This window comes from Magnolia sinica, chromosome 14 (genome assembly GCF_029962835.1).
Source record: "Magnolia sinica isolate HGM2019 chromosome 14, MsV1, whole genome shotgun sequence".
Lineage (NCBI taxonomy): Eukaryota > Viridiplantae > Streptophyta > Magnoliopsida > Magnoliales > Magnoliaceae > Magnolia > Magnolia sinica.
The window spans coordinates 9,849,177-9,867,243 of record NC_080586.1 but is presented as its reverse complement, the minus strand read 5'-3'; the positions used below and the strand labels follow the sequence as shown (position 1 = coordinate 9,867,243).

The following is an 18,067-nucleotide window of genomic DNA, read 5'->3' as shown; positions in this document are numbered from 1 at the left end:
AATGGATTCTAAATTTTCACATTAGTTTGATGAATTTGGACTGTTGAATGCCCTTTAATTTCAACCGTCCATTAAATGTAAATAATATTTATATTTGAGAATACGTTCAGTGTAATGTTTTATTTATGGACCATATAAAATAGTATACACGTTTTATAACGGTTGAGATTCTCTTATTTTAATACCGCATTTAGAATCTTTCAGTGCCCGCTGATCAACAATCACACTCTACCAGAGTATCAATAGTTTTTCTCTTCAAAAAAAGGCGCTTGTTTTTTTTATGGGAAATGGAAACGGTTCGGTTCCAAAGCTCTTGGTTCGGACCCAGGGTCGGTTCTTGCTTTAGAAAGCGATATTAGAACAACGACTCAGGGAATAGAAAGAGCCTCCCTTTCAAAGAAGAAGGAATGGCGGAAAGAGTAGCAGTCTAGAAAAAACCCCATCTCTCTCTCTCTCTCTCTCTCTCTCTCTCTCTCTTCCATTTTTCTCCTTGGCCTTTCTTGTTATTTACCATCATCTCCTTTCTCTATACTTTGAGGCGTTCGGACGGCTTGGATTTTAGGTTTTCATGTGCCGATTCTTAGATCGGATCTTTGATGGTGGCGATTTGAGTTTGATTTGATTTGAGGAGTTCGTTTTTCCTATTTTTTCTTGAGGAGATGGCATCGGATGGGATTTTCTCGATTTCGATGGCTTCCGTAGTGGAAGACGTTCTTCAGCAGCACGGAACGAGTCTTAGTGATATCGATCTGGCGTCAAGGAAGGCTGAAGAAGCAGGTCTGAAGACCTTGATTTCTGTTTGTCTTTTTCAGTGGATTTGTTCTGTAATTTTTGAGATTCTTTTTATTGAGGAATGTATTCTTTTTGTGTATTTATCTTACTGATTTCTTTAGAAATTCTGCATTTTTAATATTTTTTGTTGATTTTTTTTTTTTTTTGAAAAACCCTGTCTTTTGTTTGTCTCTGGTGTGGTTTTTGTCGGATCCATATGGTAATTTTGCTTCTGTGATGAGAATTGGATGAAAGTTACTCTGCTTGTCAGAAATGTAGGAAATTCTGGCATGTATTGTTTGTTTCGAACTATCATTACAACTCTTGATCGGATTTTGAAGAGTTTAAAATTCTTAAAGTGATCTTTAAGTATGTTCTGCAACTGATTTTAAATGATTTTTTCTCTTAAAATAATCTTCTCTTGTAGTTTCAGACAATCCTTAAATTTTACGATTTTTTTTTTTTTTTTTAAATTGTCAGATTAAGGAATGAAGAATCCATGTAGGAGCAATGGGATTGAAATTGAAAATGAAAATTTCGGTTTTTTAGTTTGAATTTTTATGCTTAAATGAAAAATAAATAAATTGGGTACTGTTTTTTCAGCATCAAGAAGATATGAGGCGGCGGGATGGCTGAGAAAGATGATCGGCGTCGTCGGAGCAAAAGACTTGCCATCTGAGCCTTCGGAGGAAGAATTTAGGCTCGGTTTGAGAAATGGGATAATTCTGTGCAGTGTTATCAACAAGGTTCACCCTGGTGCAGTGCCAAAGGTGCATCAGATGATAAAGATGTTACATTTTTTTTTTTCATGGGTGCTCAAAGATGAAAAATCTATCTGCTTTTTTTTTTTTCCATGAGATTATCCATTAGTGCGCCATGCGCCAGTTGCACAAAACTTATAGAAATGAGCAATTGTCCAGATCCAGACTGTCCACTGGGTGCATCCCACTATGGATCAGAGAGTAGAAAATTCCCATTGATGGGATGATCTTAAAGCCCCATTGATGACCTAAAAATGGTAGCAGCAATGTTGGCAATGGTCAGCATTAAATTACGCGAGGTCCAATCTTTGTTGTTTGTGGAAAGTAGTCCATCCATGGAGGGACCCACCTTATGGATGGTCTGGATTGTGGCCGGTTGTGCCATTTGTCCAATTTGAGTACACATCACCATGTAATTAAATTGGTTTGCTTGCTCTTTTCTCAATTTGATTTGCTGTGTTTTTGTTCTGTTAATTTAAAAAAAAATTATTTTCAGGTCGTGGAAGCACCAGTCGATTCAGTGGTTCTACCTGATGGGGCAGCTTTATCAGCATTTCAGTATTTCGAGAATGTGAGGAACTTCCTTGTTGCTGTGCAGGAGCTTGGGCTTCCAACGTTTGAGGCATCTGATCTTGAACAGGTTGGGATTTTAGTTTTTGATAGAAGGAAAGGAAGTTTTAAAAGGACTCTATGAAATTATGTTTTAGTTTTTTTATAATAAAAAAGGAAAGTTATTTATAAATAATTCCATCAAATTATTACAAAAATAGAGGCTTACTACCTCAGTTATTTTGGTATGAAAGATTCTGATACCCATGTTCTTTTCGTTGTAATTGAAATTTTCTGAATGCATATGGAAATGATTTTAATTTAACCATTTAATGTTTTGGCAGACATTTCACACGTGATTTTTTCCTTTTCAGAGAGGGAAAGGAGCACGGGTTGTAAATTGCGTTCTGGCACTCAAGTCCTACAGTGATTGGAAACAGACAGGTGGAAATGGTTCGTGGAAATATGGTGGGACTTCAAAACCCACCACCTCAGTGAAATGTTTTCTACGAAAAAATGCAGAACCTTTTGTGAATCCCTTGTCGAGAACCTCATCAATGAATGAAAAGAACTTGAGTGGGGACCTTTCACATGAATCCTCTGAAATGGTTGGTAAGCTGCATTATTTAGATACATATACATAGCTTCAATGCTGTTGGAGTGAAAACTGCTAACACTTTTGCAAATCGTGTTATGCTGACTACTTCAGTCTCTGAATATGCTCGTTCGTGCGGCTCTATCTGACAAGAAGCCTGAAGAAGTTCCAACTGTAAGTCTTCCTCTGCTTGTGGCAATCGATTTCTTAGTAAGTTTCTTTCCCCATTTGATGCATCTGAGTCTCAGAATTGGATTGCTGTTCATCCTTTTGTAGCTTGTGGAATCCATGTTAAGTAAAGTTATGGAGGAATTTGAACGTCGCCTTGCAAGCCAAAATGAGCTGGTAGACTTCCTTTCTCCGTCCTATTGTTACCATTTCGCAGTAATATTTTATCAAGAATTGAACTCAAAAGGGTTTTTAAAGATGATGACAGTTTTGAGTATAAAAACCCACATTTTAAGCCTCTGTTTGGTATGTACCTAAAAATGAGTTAGTCTCTCTTTAATTAACTATAAATATGTTTTAGAGATCTTGATCTCTAAGACATAATGAGTGCATGTTAATAGTAATTATGTATTAGAGATCAAGATAAATGAGATGAACTCATTTTTAGGCTCTGTTTGGTATATTCCTAAAAATGAGTTCATCTCTCTCTAGTTAACTATAAGTATGTTTTAGAGATCAAGATAAATGAGATGAACTCATTTTTAGGCGTCTACCAGACAGGGCCTATGTCATTTGTGATTCTAGATTCTCGTCTTTATCTAGGATTACCCGACTCATTTGTTGAATTCATGATAATATCTTTCTCCTAGTCATCCAACTTAATGTTGATTCTATTGACATTGGACAATTGTTAATGGGTATTAGCTTTATGAAAATTTCATTGGTATGTGTATCTTAGTTCCTTTTATTTTCAATGTGAACAGGTGAAAACAGCTCTAAATGATCTGGCTGCATCTGGTGGCAACAAATCCCCTCCCCAAACCAAGGATTCCAGTGAAATGAAGGTAGTTTGTATATGTATATATTTTTCTGTTCATGTCTTTGAAGTGAATGTGACAAATGGATGTAAAAAGTAGTTTCTTTACTTCCTAGGAACACATTCACCATAAAATTTTATGTGCTCGACCTTGGTGTTTGTGACTTTCTTTTGCTTAACTTATCAGTGACTTGTTCTCCGTCCTTGCAGAAAACTTGTATGAGACCTAATTTCTGATTGGGTAGGCTCTACAATTGACGTGTCATTCCCCAACAATCTTATCTGATGATCATAACCATTAGTGAGGGACTTGGTTAGGGGTGTACATCGAGTCGAACCGAGTCAAGCTGGCTTCATCTCGGCTCGGCTCGGCCACTAGCTGACCTCAGCTCGAACTCGGCTCGGCTCGGTCCTCAAGCCTGACTGGCCAGATTGGCTCGGTTTGTTCAGCATCTCGGGCCAGTTCGAGCCGATTTCGGGCCAAGATCAAGGCAAGTCCGCCTATGCCTAGACTGCACCTTCAAAATCCCACTGTATGTAAAACAACAGCAATGGTTTTAAAGGTATTTTACCAAACACCTTCTAAGCAACATAAAAATCAAGAAAAAAAAGGGTATTTGTTTCATATACATACCTTCCTTGCCACCGGCCATACTTCGTTGAGTCATTTCATCAAACACTTGGTGAGCAACATCAATATCAAAGTAACTGAGTCACCGAACTAGTTCGATCCGAGTTCGATTTGAGTTGGGTTTGATCCGAGTCGAGTCGAGCTTGGGCCAGCTCGAACTCAGCTTGAACTCATTTTCGAGCTAAAAAAATCAGCTCGACTCGGCTCGAACTCAGCTTTGAACCGAGTCGAATCGAGCTTTTTCGAGTCAAGTCAAGCGAGCTAACTGAGCTAGCTCGGTTCGTGTACACCTCTAGACTTGGTAGATGTTTCTAAAATGTACGAGATCATAATGTATTCTCTGGTAGGCTCGACCTTGGATGAGTCATACATCAAAGCACCATGCTAGTGAAACAATCCTAACTGTTACATTCCAATGACTTTTGGCACCGGAAAATAGATGGTTTTAAAAATGTTAAGTTCCTTAAGACTCCTTTTCTTCCCTAAAAAAATTGGTCAATCCAAGAGTACCAGTGTCCAACTGGTGCAAATTTTGGGATATGGCCCATCCAATGTAAGGCCTACATGATGATTTTTTTGGCTCTATGCATTTTCCATGTAGGTAGAGCAGGTCACTGATAAATTAAATGGAAGAAAATTCTATGTAAGACATATATGATGATTTATTTGGGTTCATTACACATTTGCCATCTAGGTAAGGCCTACATGTCCCATTCTAAGTAAGGCATATATAATGATTTGTTTGGGTCCCTTACACATTTGCCATGTAGGAAGTCCTGGTCAGTGATAAGTGATAATTCAAATGAAAGAAAGTCCTAGGTTTTTTCAAATTTACTGAGGAAATTACCATAATAAATTTCTGGTCATTATCATGCCCCATCGTGGATATACATTGAATTGCATCTGGGAAAAGTGTAAATGTGTAACATCTTTCTTTGTTGACATAAAGATGGAGATGAAAGACGTAAATGCCACACGAGTAAGGAACAAGGGATGCTTTCATGTAAACTCATTCAATGATGAGGAATCAAAACGTAAGCTTTTGAAGCAACAAATGCTCTTTGACCGACAACAAAGAGATATTCAGGTATTTATTTACAACTGTGATTTTGTTCCCTCTAGAGCTTGTGATTTTTTTTTTAAAAATGGATTATTGATAATTCAAAATTGTTGTAGGAATTGAAACAAACTCTTCATATTACAAAGGCGGGGATGCAGTTTATGCAAATGAAATACTCTGAGGAGTTCTGCAATCTTGGTAATATATTTGAGGCGAAGGAAGTTTGGAATGTTTCGATCAGGTTTTTCTTAATGGTCAAAGCTTTTGTCACCTCCTGAGATTGTTCTTTTTTCTCAACAGGTAGGCATTTACATGGCCTAGCTCATGCTGCTTCTGGATACCATAAAGTTCTTGAAGAAAATAGAAAGTTGTACAATCAAGTGCAAGATCTTAAAGGTAACATTACTTGTTGCTCCACATCAAGGCATTTATGGAAAAAGACAAATAAGCTTCTAGAAGGGATTGATTTTTTTTTTTTCCATTGGATTAGGAAGTATTAGGGTATACTGCCGAGTGAGACCCTTCTTGCACGGGCAACAAAATCGTATGAGCACAGTGGATCGTATTGATGATGGAAACATTACAATAGCCACCCCTTCAAAACATGGAAAAGAAGGGCGTAGATCTTTCACCTTCAACAAAGTGTTTGGCCCCTTTGCAACCCAAGGTTACTATGCATTCCATTTAATTCCTTTTGCATATATTCTACTTGTTAGTTATTTTCCCCCCCTTAGCAATTCTACTTATTAGAATTTACTTTAAGCATTGTACTCTTTTCCTTTTTTGTCACAGATGAGGTCTTTTCAGATACCCAGCCTCTGATTCGATCTGTTCTTGATGGTTACAATGTCTGTATATTTGCATATGGACAAACAGGCTCAGGGAAAACTTACACGATGGTAAGAACTACATCTAATACCATTATAATGTCAATGGCATTAGTTGCACCATTATTGGGGATTGGGTCATATGGACTGTTATGTTCTGATGAGGCACAAGGATTTCTGTTGATTCATCTTATTTTCTTATCCAGTCTGGACCAAAAGATCTTACGGAGCAAAGCAAAGGTGTAAACTACCGGGCATTGAGCGACTTATTTCTGCTCTCGGAACAAAGAAGGGACACTTTTTGCTATGATGTTTCTGTTCAAATGATTGAGATTTATAATGAGCAAGTTAGGGATCTCCTAGTCACTGATGGCCTAAGCAAAAGATATCCTTTGTGATGTTGTAGCTCGTTTGTATTATTTATCCACTTCACTCCATGCTAGTTTTATATATAGAACTTCCTTTACTTGAAAACACGTTAGAAATTCGTAACAGTTCTCAGAAGGGACTCAATGTACCGGATGCAAACTTGGTACCCGTTGCATCAACATCTGATGTCATTGAACTGATGAACATTGGACAAAGGAATCGTGTGGTTGGGGCAACAGCTTTGAATGATCGTAGCAGTCGCTCTCATAGGTTTGATTATGAATTTCTCAATCCACATTATTCATTATTCTTGAAGAATGCTTACTTGTAGTTGAAATAGTTCTTTAATGAGAAATCTTGCTATCTGCAGTTGTTTGACAGTTCACATTCAAGGAAGAGACATGACATCTGGAACTGTTCTTCGTGGATGCATGCATCTGGTTGACCTAGCGGGAAGTGAAAGGGTCGACAAATCCGAGGTCACAGGAGAAAGACTGAAGGAGGCACAACACATTAACAAATCACTTTCAGCTCTAGGCGATGTAATTGCTGCTCTAGCCCAAAAAAATTCACATGTCCCTTATAGGAATAGTAAACTCACGCAGTTGCTCCAAGACTCCCTTGGTAAGTTTGATGTGTTCCTCGTTCCTTTATTCATATAATGAAATGGCTTAGGATTACTAATTCCACTTGCATGTGTAAGACAACCTATGTAAGAGCCATCACGTGTACTTACATGGCACATGAATGTGAGTCCAGGGCTCCAAGCAGCCATCAGGTTTGTCTGACAGTGTAGATGTCTGGCCAAAAAGTTGGGCCGCTGCACTCATCGTGTGGGTCAAGATGGCAGAAACAAGTGAATCTCACATAGAAAAATTTGGCCAATTCTTTTAGTTGTCCATTTGTTTCAAAACTGTTGTGTCCACCTGCTTTGACTGTCTTGATTTTTTTTGGGTAGGGATATCTAACACTGCAGGACCCACCTGATGGTGGATTGGAACCTCACACCTATGTCGTAGCCATATGTGGTGGTGTGTAGATGGGCCACATTACACACGCTTTCGGGATGATTATCAAACCTCCAGAACAACTTTCTTTCTTGTCCCTTTTTAAAAAAAAAATAAAAAATTTCCCTCTCTTTCTTGTATAATTTTGGTTTTCTGGTCTTATCATATTTAGGTGGGCAAGCAAAGACCCTAATGTTTGTCCACATAAGCCCGGAAGCAGATGCTGTCGGAGAAACGATTAGTACACTCAAATTTGCTGAGCGGGTTGCCACAGTTGAACTTGGTGCCGCACGGCTAAACAAAGAAAGCGGGGATGTTAAAGAGCTCAAGGAACAGGTTTTTATTTTCCTCTGCCTTTCCTTTGAGCTTCTCATGTTCATCATCTTGTTGCTTTCAATATCATTAGTGCAAATGAAAGTTTGTTCTAATGTTAAGTTGTTATTTCAGATTGCTCAACTGAAAGCAGCACTAGCAAGGAAAGAAGGAGAATCTGAGCTCAACACAATATTGACTCCTGAAGTACATGGAAGGAAGGCTGGTGGGCCATCACCTCTGCATTCGAATCGACAAGGTGGAGGAGATATGTCTGGCAGTTACAGTAGCCACAGGCAACCAATGGAGGATGTAGGAAACATAGAGGTAAGCATAGTCTATAATATTGGATATAAATACAAAATGAAATGAACAGACATGATACATTTGTGCAAACTCGCAACCAATTACATGTAAAACCTCACATGCAACACAGCTCATGTGCCAATTGTCACATGGGCAAGACATCAGAACCATGCATAAGATGGGTCCCACCATGAAGTCACCTAGGGTTGGCCAACTCATCAAGTGGGCTACTACGTATGAAAACTGTGGATGGTCTGAACCAGACTTGCCAATGGTCTGATTTAACACAAACATGTAGGCAGGCCTATTTTTGCGCCTGATGATCTTCATGGTGGGTGGGGTACATATGTTGGCACATGAGGTGGGTTGCATGTAGAGTTTACTGTACATAAATGCATATTCAGAAGGTGGCATCTTTGATCTTTTGTTTTTGTAGGTCCGGAGCAATTCTACCATGAGGCAAAAGAGACCGAGCTTCGATCTCCAAGAGCTTTTAATGGCTACCAACTCACCTCCGTGGCCCGACAGTAGTCCGAGAGTGTATTCCCAAAAGGGTGATGACAGAGAAATGGGTTCTGGAGAATGGGTTGATAAGGTCATGGTGAACAAGCAAGAAGTCATTGGAGACAGCCCATTAGGGCTCTGGGACAGAAACAATGGTCCCTTGCCCGACTTGTTTTTCCAGAGCTGTCTCACTGATAATATGAGAGTTTTTCCCGACCAACAGTATAACAAGCAGGGAAGCAGAAAAGAGAGCCGTGAATATGAAATGGCGATGACCGATGATTCGGATGAGCTCGAGATAGGCACCAGTGATTCTTCAGAAGCAGATTTGTTTTGGCAGTACAATCTTCCCAAAGTTAACAGTGTGACCAATGGAGGTGGATCGAGGATCAAGAAGCCTCAACCAAGGCTTGCAAATAGCCCCGATCTAAGGTTAGAACGATACTTTTCCATTCATTTACAAATAGTCTATCTACATCTTGAAACAAGAAGAGAGCCTGGCTTCTAAAGTATTGTTCGAATAATCCCTTTTCTCATTTTTCCGGTCCTTTTTTGGATGGATTGGATCTTGCACCTGGCACATGGTGTAGCAAGTACATGAACTTTATTGCAGATGGGTGTGCTCTATGAGAGAGATTTCTTTCACTTCATTTCTGATTGAAATAAATCGAAGCTGTGCTTAGGCAAGTTGCAAGAATAGGATCTTGAATCCTACTTTCCCTGTATGTGCTAAATGTGGCATATATATGACAGATCTAGGCAAATTCATCAGGTGGGCCCCACCATGCATGTTCTGTTGCTGGAAAACCAGTCATCTGGTGGGCCATGTACATCAAAAGTGAACTGGTGATCTATTCTTACAACCAAACTGGCCTTGGGTCATGCTGCATACACGACGAGGCCCATCTGTTGAACTGCCTGAACCTCGTGCACATACGCCACATTGCCACGGGCCCATTTGTAGGAAGAGTAGTATTCGGAATCTTACTATCATGAGTAAGCCTTTACATCGAATGACATCTATTGGCTCCAGTTTCACGCTGAAATTATTCAAATGGCTTGAGCTAAATCAACCCTTGATTTGAAATAGCATTTTCTAATCATGTTTACTAATTTTTCTTCTCTTCCTTGTATAGGAATGCAAGTCAGCCAAATGGGCCATTGCATTCCCGAAAACTGTCTAATGGAGGTGGCCCGCCTCTCAACCGGGCCACGAGGCAGCCATCCAGTGGCATTGATGGGAAACGGTTCTCATCCGGTGGGAAAACTGGTAGTCTGAAGTAAACAATTACGCAGGGAGGCTGATGAACAGAGTGATTTGGTTCTTTTGGGGTTTTCTTTTGAATTTGGTGAGAGCTGAGGAAGTTGAGTTTTCACTACAGTCGTCCGATGTGGCAATAATTCCAGTTGCTCAGATTTGTATGATGGTGATTTCAGTGGGTGGAGATGTCCCACCAGGTTTGCTTTCAATTTTCGACAAGCGTCTAGATTCAATCGGGTATTCTTTATTTTCTGTCAGTCTTTCTTATAAAATCAAATAAAACAAAAAAGTAAAAGCCAAAAAAGATAAAAAAGAAAGTGTTCTTCAGCTCGATTGACTAGTTTGCAGCTGGAGCTTGGATGTATGTAATCTTTTGTGATGAATGTTAATAGATTTCTCTTTCTATATTCAAGTTGGAGAGGCTTTCAGCTATAGAATCAAGATCCCTTTTTTTTCTTGAATCCTGATATTGCCTCTGTTCATCGTAAGCCAGAATTACAGTTTAATGTATAGCCGATTACAGATCCACTGTAGATCTCTTGAATGCTTTATTTTCTGTCAGTCTTTCTTATAAAATCAAATAAAACAAAAAAGTAAAAGCCAAAAAAGATTAAAAAGAAAGTGTTCTTCAGCTCGATTGACTGGTTTGCAGCTGGAGCTTGGATGTATGTAATATCTTGTAATGAATGTTAATAGATTTCTCTCTGTATTCAAGTTGGAGAGGCTTTCAGCTATGGAATCAAGATCCCGTTTTCTCTTCAATCCTTGATGTAGAGGGGGTCGTAGACAGTTTCATGGCCAAGAAGGATCAGAAAAGGCCCGATCAATGACAGAAGTGATCCGGACTGTCAGACCTTAAATCAGGTGTATCTCGCAATCTGAAATGAGTTATTCGATTGTACTGTATATGATTTTGGGGCAGGACAATCTACTTTAGCCACCCATCCCCGCTACACCGGGTTGCCTATGCCGAATTTGTGAAATACCATTAATTGACGGTCGAATTCATGTTTTATTTTCATTTTTCCTATTTACATTAAGTTTTAGTTTGAGTATAACTCTTCATTCAGTAGGCTTTAGGAGTTGTGCCCAACATGAAAAGTGCTTAGAATAATTAGGTCGGCCAAATAGGACTTGTATTTTTGGCTGAAAACCATGCGCACTAGTAGACATAACAACCGTCTATAAATCCTGTTATTGCTTCTGTTCATCGTAAGCCCGAATCAAGTTTAAGGTATAGCCAATTACAGATCTGCAGTAGATTGATCATAGATCCCATGTTTTCTCTTAAATCTGATATCGCTGCTGTTCATGGTAAAGCTAGAATTGCTGTTTTAAGTAGCCGAATATGACCCGCCGCAGATTGATCATAGGCTCATAGCTTGGATGTAGTGATCTATGTTCTTGCTAATGACTGAAAATGGATGACCGTTTTAGGCTTGGACCGGATCATGAAATGTGATCATTAATAAGAATATAGGGGGGCATTGCTGGCCCATTTGTTGCCTGTGGAACTTCAGGCAGCCATCCAGACCATTCATCTGGTATGCCTTTCTGTGGATCGGCCATGTTGAAAAAATCCTACTGATTGGAGATGCCCGCACAGGTGTTTGGAATTCCATGGACAAGGCTATAGTCACTGTACAAGCGGACATCGATGAATGGCAATCTGGACTGTCCAAGTTGCCGGTCTGGGATGGAGCATAGACTGATTGGCCAAAGGATCCTTACTGTTGCTCGGGTGGTAGACTCTCAGGAGTTTTAACACCCGATCAAGGGTTCGAGTATCCATAGGTGGCGAAATTCCACCAGCGTGAGTGTGTGGGGTGTGTGTGCGTGTGTAAAAAAAAGAAAAAAAAAAGACTGATTGGCCAAACGAATCCTGTCAATTACATGGTTGCAAAGTGGTCACTAGTCCAAATTCAGTGGGTAAACAGATGGTTAGGATTGTCCTTTCAATGTGATTTTTGGGACCGTTGATGCATCCTTTTTCATTTTCTAGACCGTTTATTTTGTAGGTCACAGAACCTAGAATTAGGATCTCCCAAGTACAAAGATTTCTGGGGCATCCCTCCATCCAAGTTGGGACCCCCATCATATAAGCCTGGTTTGGATCACCTAATCGTGGTCCGGCTCGCCAAACAGTGTATGTAGGTAGCCAGGGAATTAGGGCTGTAATGGACCGGGCCGTCGGACCAGGCCTTTTCAGTATTCTGATGTTTCAGGTCCAAGCCCAGACCATTGACACCCCTACCGCGAATCACTGGCTCGATGACCTGGCATCATCGAGCCGGAAGCGGATTGGCTGGTGTACCACACATCAGCTATATAGCTGGTGTATTGACGTCAGCAAGTTGTGGGTCTCATCATGAGGTATGTGTTATATCCAAACCGTCCATCCGTTTGGCTGGCTCGTCTTAAGGCTTGAGCCGAAAAATAAGACAGAAATAAAGATCACGTGGACCACACTGCCAAAAACAGTGGGGGATTGAATGTCTACCATTGAAACCCTTTTGGGGTCACGGAAGTTCGGATGAATATGAAATTTGTTTTTCCTTATTAACAGATTCGATGGAAAATAAACGTTATGGTGGGCCCTAGGAATTTTTTAAGGGTGAAAATCATTATCCTTTTGGTGTGGTCGATTTGAGCATTGGATATGATCCATATTTTGTCTAATGCTCTAAAATAATCTCAAAAAATGGATGAACGGTGTGGATATAATAAATACATCATTGTGGGGCCATGTAACTTTGATATCCTTTGAACCGTTCGTACAACTCGGAGCTCGAGGAGCGTCGGCGCTCGTCTTCGCACGACACGTATCTACACTAGCCATATAGCTGGTGTGTGGTACACCAGCCAATCGGAAACGGATTGGCTACTCCCCTGCCACCGGCCCGGTGGCTGATGGTCGGTGCTCTGTGGGCCCTACCATGATTTATGTGTTTCATCCATTCCGTTTATCCAGTTTTACAGATCATTTTATAGCTTGATACAAAAAATGATAGGGACATAAATCTCAGGTTGATCACACCACAGGAAAACAATAGTGATTGGATATCCACCATTAAAATCCTCCTAAGGCCCACTGTACTGTTTATTTGACATCTGATCTGTTGATTAGGTCATACGGACTTAGATGAAGGGAAAAAAAAAACAAAGATCAGCTTGATCCAAAACTTTTTATGGCCCCCAAAAAGTTTTTAATGGTCGACCCTCATTCAACACTGTTTCCTGTAATGTGGTCTACTTAAGATCTTTATATACCTCATTTTTTCTGTCTTACACCATAAAGTGATCTGGAAAAATATATGGACGGCATGGATGAAACAAATACATCATGTTGGGACCCACAAAGCAGCGATCACCAGCCATTGGCTGGTGGCAGGGGAGTAGCAAATCCGTTTCCCAGCCAATCCGCTTCGGAGCCATATGCAATGTCTCTAAAGTCAAATCCATCTTGTCACTAGGTGGGACACGTGTACATGGTATCTGGACCATTGGTCAATTTATCTGTACCGTTGGTTTGTTATGTAGACCTTAGGTTTACCTGATTATTGAATTGTCCTGATTTTTCAGACGTGGCTGGTACACAGTGCGGACTTCGTGATGAGCGGATTGGATATTAGATACGTGTGTCATTCTCACGTACGAGTCTAGTGCACCTTCAAGATTGCACTGAAAGTGCACACAAGCTAGTGCAGTTAGTATTTCTCATCAGAGGATCCTGACCGTTTCAAATTGTATAGTTTGAAGACACATGCTTATGAAAATGTGGAGCCCACTTTTGGTGATCCAAACGGCTGGTAATGTGGGAATTTCCCAGATTTGGATATCTAACCCTTCAGTAAGCCTTTTCCGTATTGAATGTGTAATGTTTCTGTATATATTCTTTGACCCTTTAATAGCTGGCAAGAAATCAAATGTATTAGGATTATATTATCCCAGAGATTTCTTGAACATCCAACATTCAATGAGGGCCCATCAGATCAATGGTTTGGATCACCTAAAAACAGGCATGATATGTATTTAATCAGGCGTGTGAGCAGTCCCTAGAATCCCTCTAGAGTATGCGCGTCCGTAAGCCTTTAGATCATGCATCTTTATCGTACCAACTTTAAATTGATTGAATTCCCGCTTCTTTTTTCTTTACGGATTAAAAATGAGAAAAAAAAGAAGAAAAAAGAACATTGATACTCTAGGGGTGATGGACCATACGCAGGCGCTTAGAAATTGCATTGTAGCGTTAAATTAAATAAAATTAAAATTCCCAAATTATGGATCCCACCTTAGATGTATCATGGACTAAATATTTAAGATGATTTGATTATCTGAATATTGGATCGGTGGACATTTGTTGGACGGTCAAAACTGAAAATATCCAATTATCCTATTTCAACAAACAAGTGTCCAAAAATCAGAGATTAGGATTATTAAAACAATTTTATTTTGGGTCTCTAACTTAGAGACAGTGGTTTGAATAATTTATGCGGTTTAAGTTTGAGTTAATGTACTCCGCTTGTGCAGTTTCCGAGTGCCTGCATGTCAAGTTTCATAAGCTGCCAGAGTATCAAATAACTCCCTATAAAATAAAAGTTCTCGAGGAAACATTCCATCCTCAAGCCGAGAATATGGACAGTGTCCTTGGGCCTTGAGTGGGCCGTAAATCTCCATGATCCAAATTGTTCATCAGATGATCTCCACCGTCAAATACCCGATGGAACAATGCTAATGATCCCTTACAATTATTCTTTAAAAATGGACGGTTAAGAAGAAAATATATCAAGGGAAAAAGGCCAAAGATTGGATGCTTAGATACTCCCAAGTAGAGATTCTTCGCAATCCTCAATCCGCGTTGTGCCCAGTCATATTGACGTCCTGGATCACCTACCTGTGGGTCCCACTTGTACAAACTGAAGGACCAAGAATCCCGGAAACAGATTGCGTGGTGTGCCACACACCACCGACGTCTGTGGTGTATTGACTTGACGTCACCAAGTTCTGTGGGCCCACCATGATGTATGTGTTATATCTAAACCGTATGTCCATTTTACGAGAGCTTTTTAACATCGGAGCCCAAAAATCAGACAGATCCAATGCTCAAGTGGATCACACTGCAGAAAGCAGTGGGGATTGAATTTCTACCATTGAAACGTTCTTAGGGTCACAGAAGTTTTGGATCAACATGATATTTGTTTTTTCTCCTTTCATCCAGATATTTTTGACCTTTTGAACAGTTTTTGTGGCAAATAAACATCATGGTGGGCCCTACTAATGTTTCAACGGTAGGAATCATTGTCCCCACTGATTTTTGTCGCGTGGTCCACTTGAGATTTGGATATGACTCATTTTTGGAAAACAATGTAATGATCTCCCCAAATGGATGGACGGTGTGGATATAATAAATAAATCATTATGGGGCCCACAGAACTTGGTGACGTCTACACACCACCCTACGTCGGTAGTGTGTGACATGCCACGCAATCCGCTCGAGGATCACATAATTCCATAACCGGGGTGGTCCTAGGAGATTTTTAATGGTGGGCGTTCGGGGACCACTGTTATCTGTGGTGTGTTCCACTTGAGATTTGGATCTGCTTCATTCTTGGGACCAAGACCTGGTGACTGGACTCTGTGGGGTCCACCGTGATGTATGTGTTTTATCCGCACCATCAATCCGTTTTGGCAGCTCATTTCAGGGCAAAAGACCTAAATTGAAGTATATCCAAAGCTCAAGTGGACTACACCAAAGGAAACAGTGTGAAAGCTCATCCATTACACGTGCGACAGATAACGTGGATGCGATCCAGACAGTTGGTTTAGTCCCGTTTAAAAAAAATCTCATCGATTAGATAATCCCAGCCGTACCCCCATTTGCTTACGTTCTTTTATTGTATTAGGATCATCCAATTGCTTCAAGCGTAACCACTAATCAGAACGTGAATACTGTCCGATGCATCATTTTTGCACAAGTGGCTTATGATCAGGTGACACCGACCGTTGATATGATTTTCCTCACCGTGCATGGAGGATTACCTGACTATTTTCCATACTAGACGATTCTATCCGTCCGATCTAACCATTCATCTGTTTTACCCTAATAGGCTACTGATTCAAGGTTTACAATTGGGATTTTATCACTTATCACCCATACATAGTGAGTTCCTTCAGATTAACGGTCTGGATCCCGGATCCATATCTCTAACATGATCAAGATGGCGTGTGATGCATCAGAACGCTATCATTCCTCTTGCATACAACGAGTAGGACGATAACTTACAATACAAACAAGCCGTGCCAAAGAAGCGGATTACCCACCACAGGGATATCCCAGTGGCCTGACGTGGCCTAAGATCTGTGGGGTCGACCGTGATGTATGTGTTTTATCCAAGCAGTTCATCCGTTTTTCCCACTCGTTTTAGGGCATGAGCCCAAAAACGATGCAGATTCAAGGCTCAAGTGGACCACACCACAGTAAACAGTGAGGATTGAACGCCCACCGTTGAAAACTTCCTACAGCCCACCGTGATGTTTTATTTTCCATCCAATGTTCATAAGGTCAGACAGACCCGTATGAAAGGAAAACACATATATAAGCTTGATCCAAAACTTCTGTGGCTCTTGAGAAGTTTTCGACGCTAGGCATTCAATCTCTTCTTTTTTCTATGGTATGGTCCACTTGAGCTTTTGATCTTCATCCCTGTTGGGTTCATGTCCTAAAATGAGCTGCAAAAACTGATAGACGGCATGGATAAAACACATACATTACGGTGGGCCCCATAGAGCTTGGGCCACTTCCTGCCACAGTCAATCAACTTTCCCATGCGAACCTTTCAATTTATACAACATCCTAACATTCCAAACGATTGATTCCCTCTGTTAGAAGAAAACCTAATAAAAAAGCAGATCCACTCATCAGGTGGGCCATACCATATAAAACAACGGACAGCTGCCAATCTGATCCAAAATGAAGATATAGCTCCCCTGATGGAATGGAGGGCTTATTTTCATATCAGAAAATCTTCATGGCGGGGTCAATCTTTTAGACGGATTGGATGTTCTACAAATGAAATATTGATACTAATCCACCACTCGGACCATAACTCACCGGTCCAACTAGTTGCATGTGAGTATTCTTCTTTTAGCTGATATGCCTTATGTTTGTTTAATAAACATGCTTATATCACACGCTCCCCTTTAATTATTTATTTTTAGATATTTATTCTCAATCTATTTTTCAAATACATCCACATATCCACTTGTGAAGATGTGGGCCCCTTTCATCTCATCAGTATCCAGGGAAGCATCCATGACCCTGTCAACAAGTGGCTAACCGTTGGTAGGGCCCACAATCACATGGCCACGTCATCAGAATCTCTCTGTCTTATTCATGTTATCCATTGGACGACTACAGATTGGCTTACATTTCATGACATGAGGAACCAAAAAAAAAAAAAGAAAAAAAAGAAAAAAATGAGTGGGTGAGATGCTCTTGACTTGAACCCAAGGTCCTTCTTTTTTTCCACAAGCCCAGGCTCAGTTGAGGACAGCTGTAAAGAGGACGAGACATGTCGTGTTGGATTAAAATACAATGGTTGTATTTTCCAGCTATGTGTTACTTGAATGGAACATCTGGTCCGTTGAAATGGTTGACCATAAGATGAAGATGATATGAATCGAAATTAAGAATAATTCGCTCATCAGGTGGGCCACCCTTATAAATCGAGTCAGAACATTAGGTTTACATTGATTTCAACGTTGTAGATCTCCTGATGAACGGAGCATCCTGATTTTCATTTCATTTGATCTTTATGATGTGATCACCCTTTTTCACGGCTCTGATGTTATACACAAGTGAAACATGTCGTGTATTAACATACAAACGTTGTATGCGGTCATTTCTCAGCCATTAAAGTGTGTAGAACAATACAACTGGGCCTGTAAATGGGCCATTTTTTGTTGTGGGCCCATCTCTTTCATTGCTTGGGTGCCTTTTTCTCTTGTTTGGTGGATTAGCGTTTAAGCAACCCTATCCGGATTGGGACTTTCCAACCAGGTGGGGTCCACTTTTCGACCATTTGCTAGAACACGTGGGATGAGTGTTCCAAAACTAAAGGGAAGAGCCA

The 18,067-nt window shown here is 40.3% G+C and overlaps 1 protein-coding gene across 1 annotated transcript; it reads left to right on the top strand.

The window, feature by feature from the left end:
• Window positions 1-391: 391 nt before the first annotated feature.
• LOC131225294 (kinesin-like protein KIN-14F) lies at window positions 392-10,345 on the top strand. The gene is made up of 19 exons (XM_058220803.1): window positions 392-777; window positions 1,375-1,541; window positions 2,029-2,172; window positions 2,456-2,689; window positions 2,791-2,850; window positions 2,953-3,021; window positions 3,609-3,689; window positions 5,242-5,379; window positions 5,469-5,550; window positions 5,653-5,748; window positions 5,843-6,019; window positions 6,145-6,251; window positions 6,386-6,564; window positions 6,657-6,818; window positions 6,919-7,172; window positions 7,728-7,891; window positions 8,003-8,194; window positions 8,610-9,109; window positions 9,814-10,345. Exons 1-19 carry the CDS (start codon window positions 660-662, stop codon window positions 9,959-9,961), a joined length of 3,072 nt encoding a protein of 1,023 aa, XP_058076786.1. The 5' UTR covers window positions 392-659; the 3' UTR covers window positions 9,962-10,345.
• The last annotated feature ends 7,722 nt before the right edge of the window (window positions 10,346-18,067 follow it).

What these genes read in the sequence shown, in the direction of transcription:
- LOC131225294 (XM_058220803.1), top strand. Translation starts at nt 660, where the DNA reads ATGGCATCGGATGGGATTTTCTCGATTTCGATGGCTTCCGTAGTGGAA. An exon ending in AGGATTCCAGTGAAATGAAG is followed by an intron (nt 3,690 to 5,241) that starts GTAGTTTGTATA and finishes GTTGACATAAAG; the next exon opens with ATGGAGATGAAAGACGTAAA. An exon ending in CAGGGAAAACTTACACGATG is followed by an intron (nt 6,252 to 6,385) that starts GTAAGAACTACA and finishes TTTCTTATCCAG; the next exon opens with TCTGGACCAAAAGATCTTAC.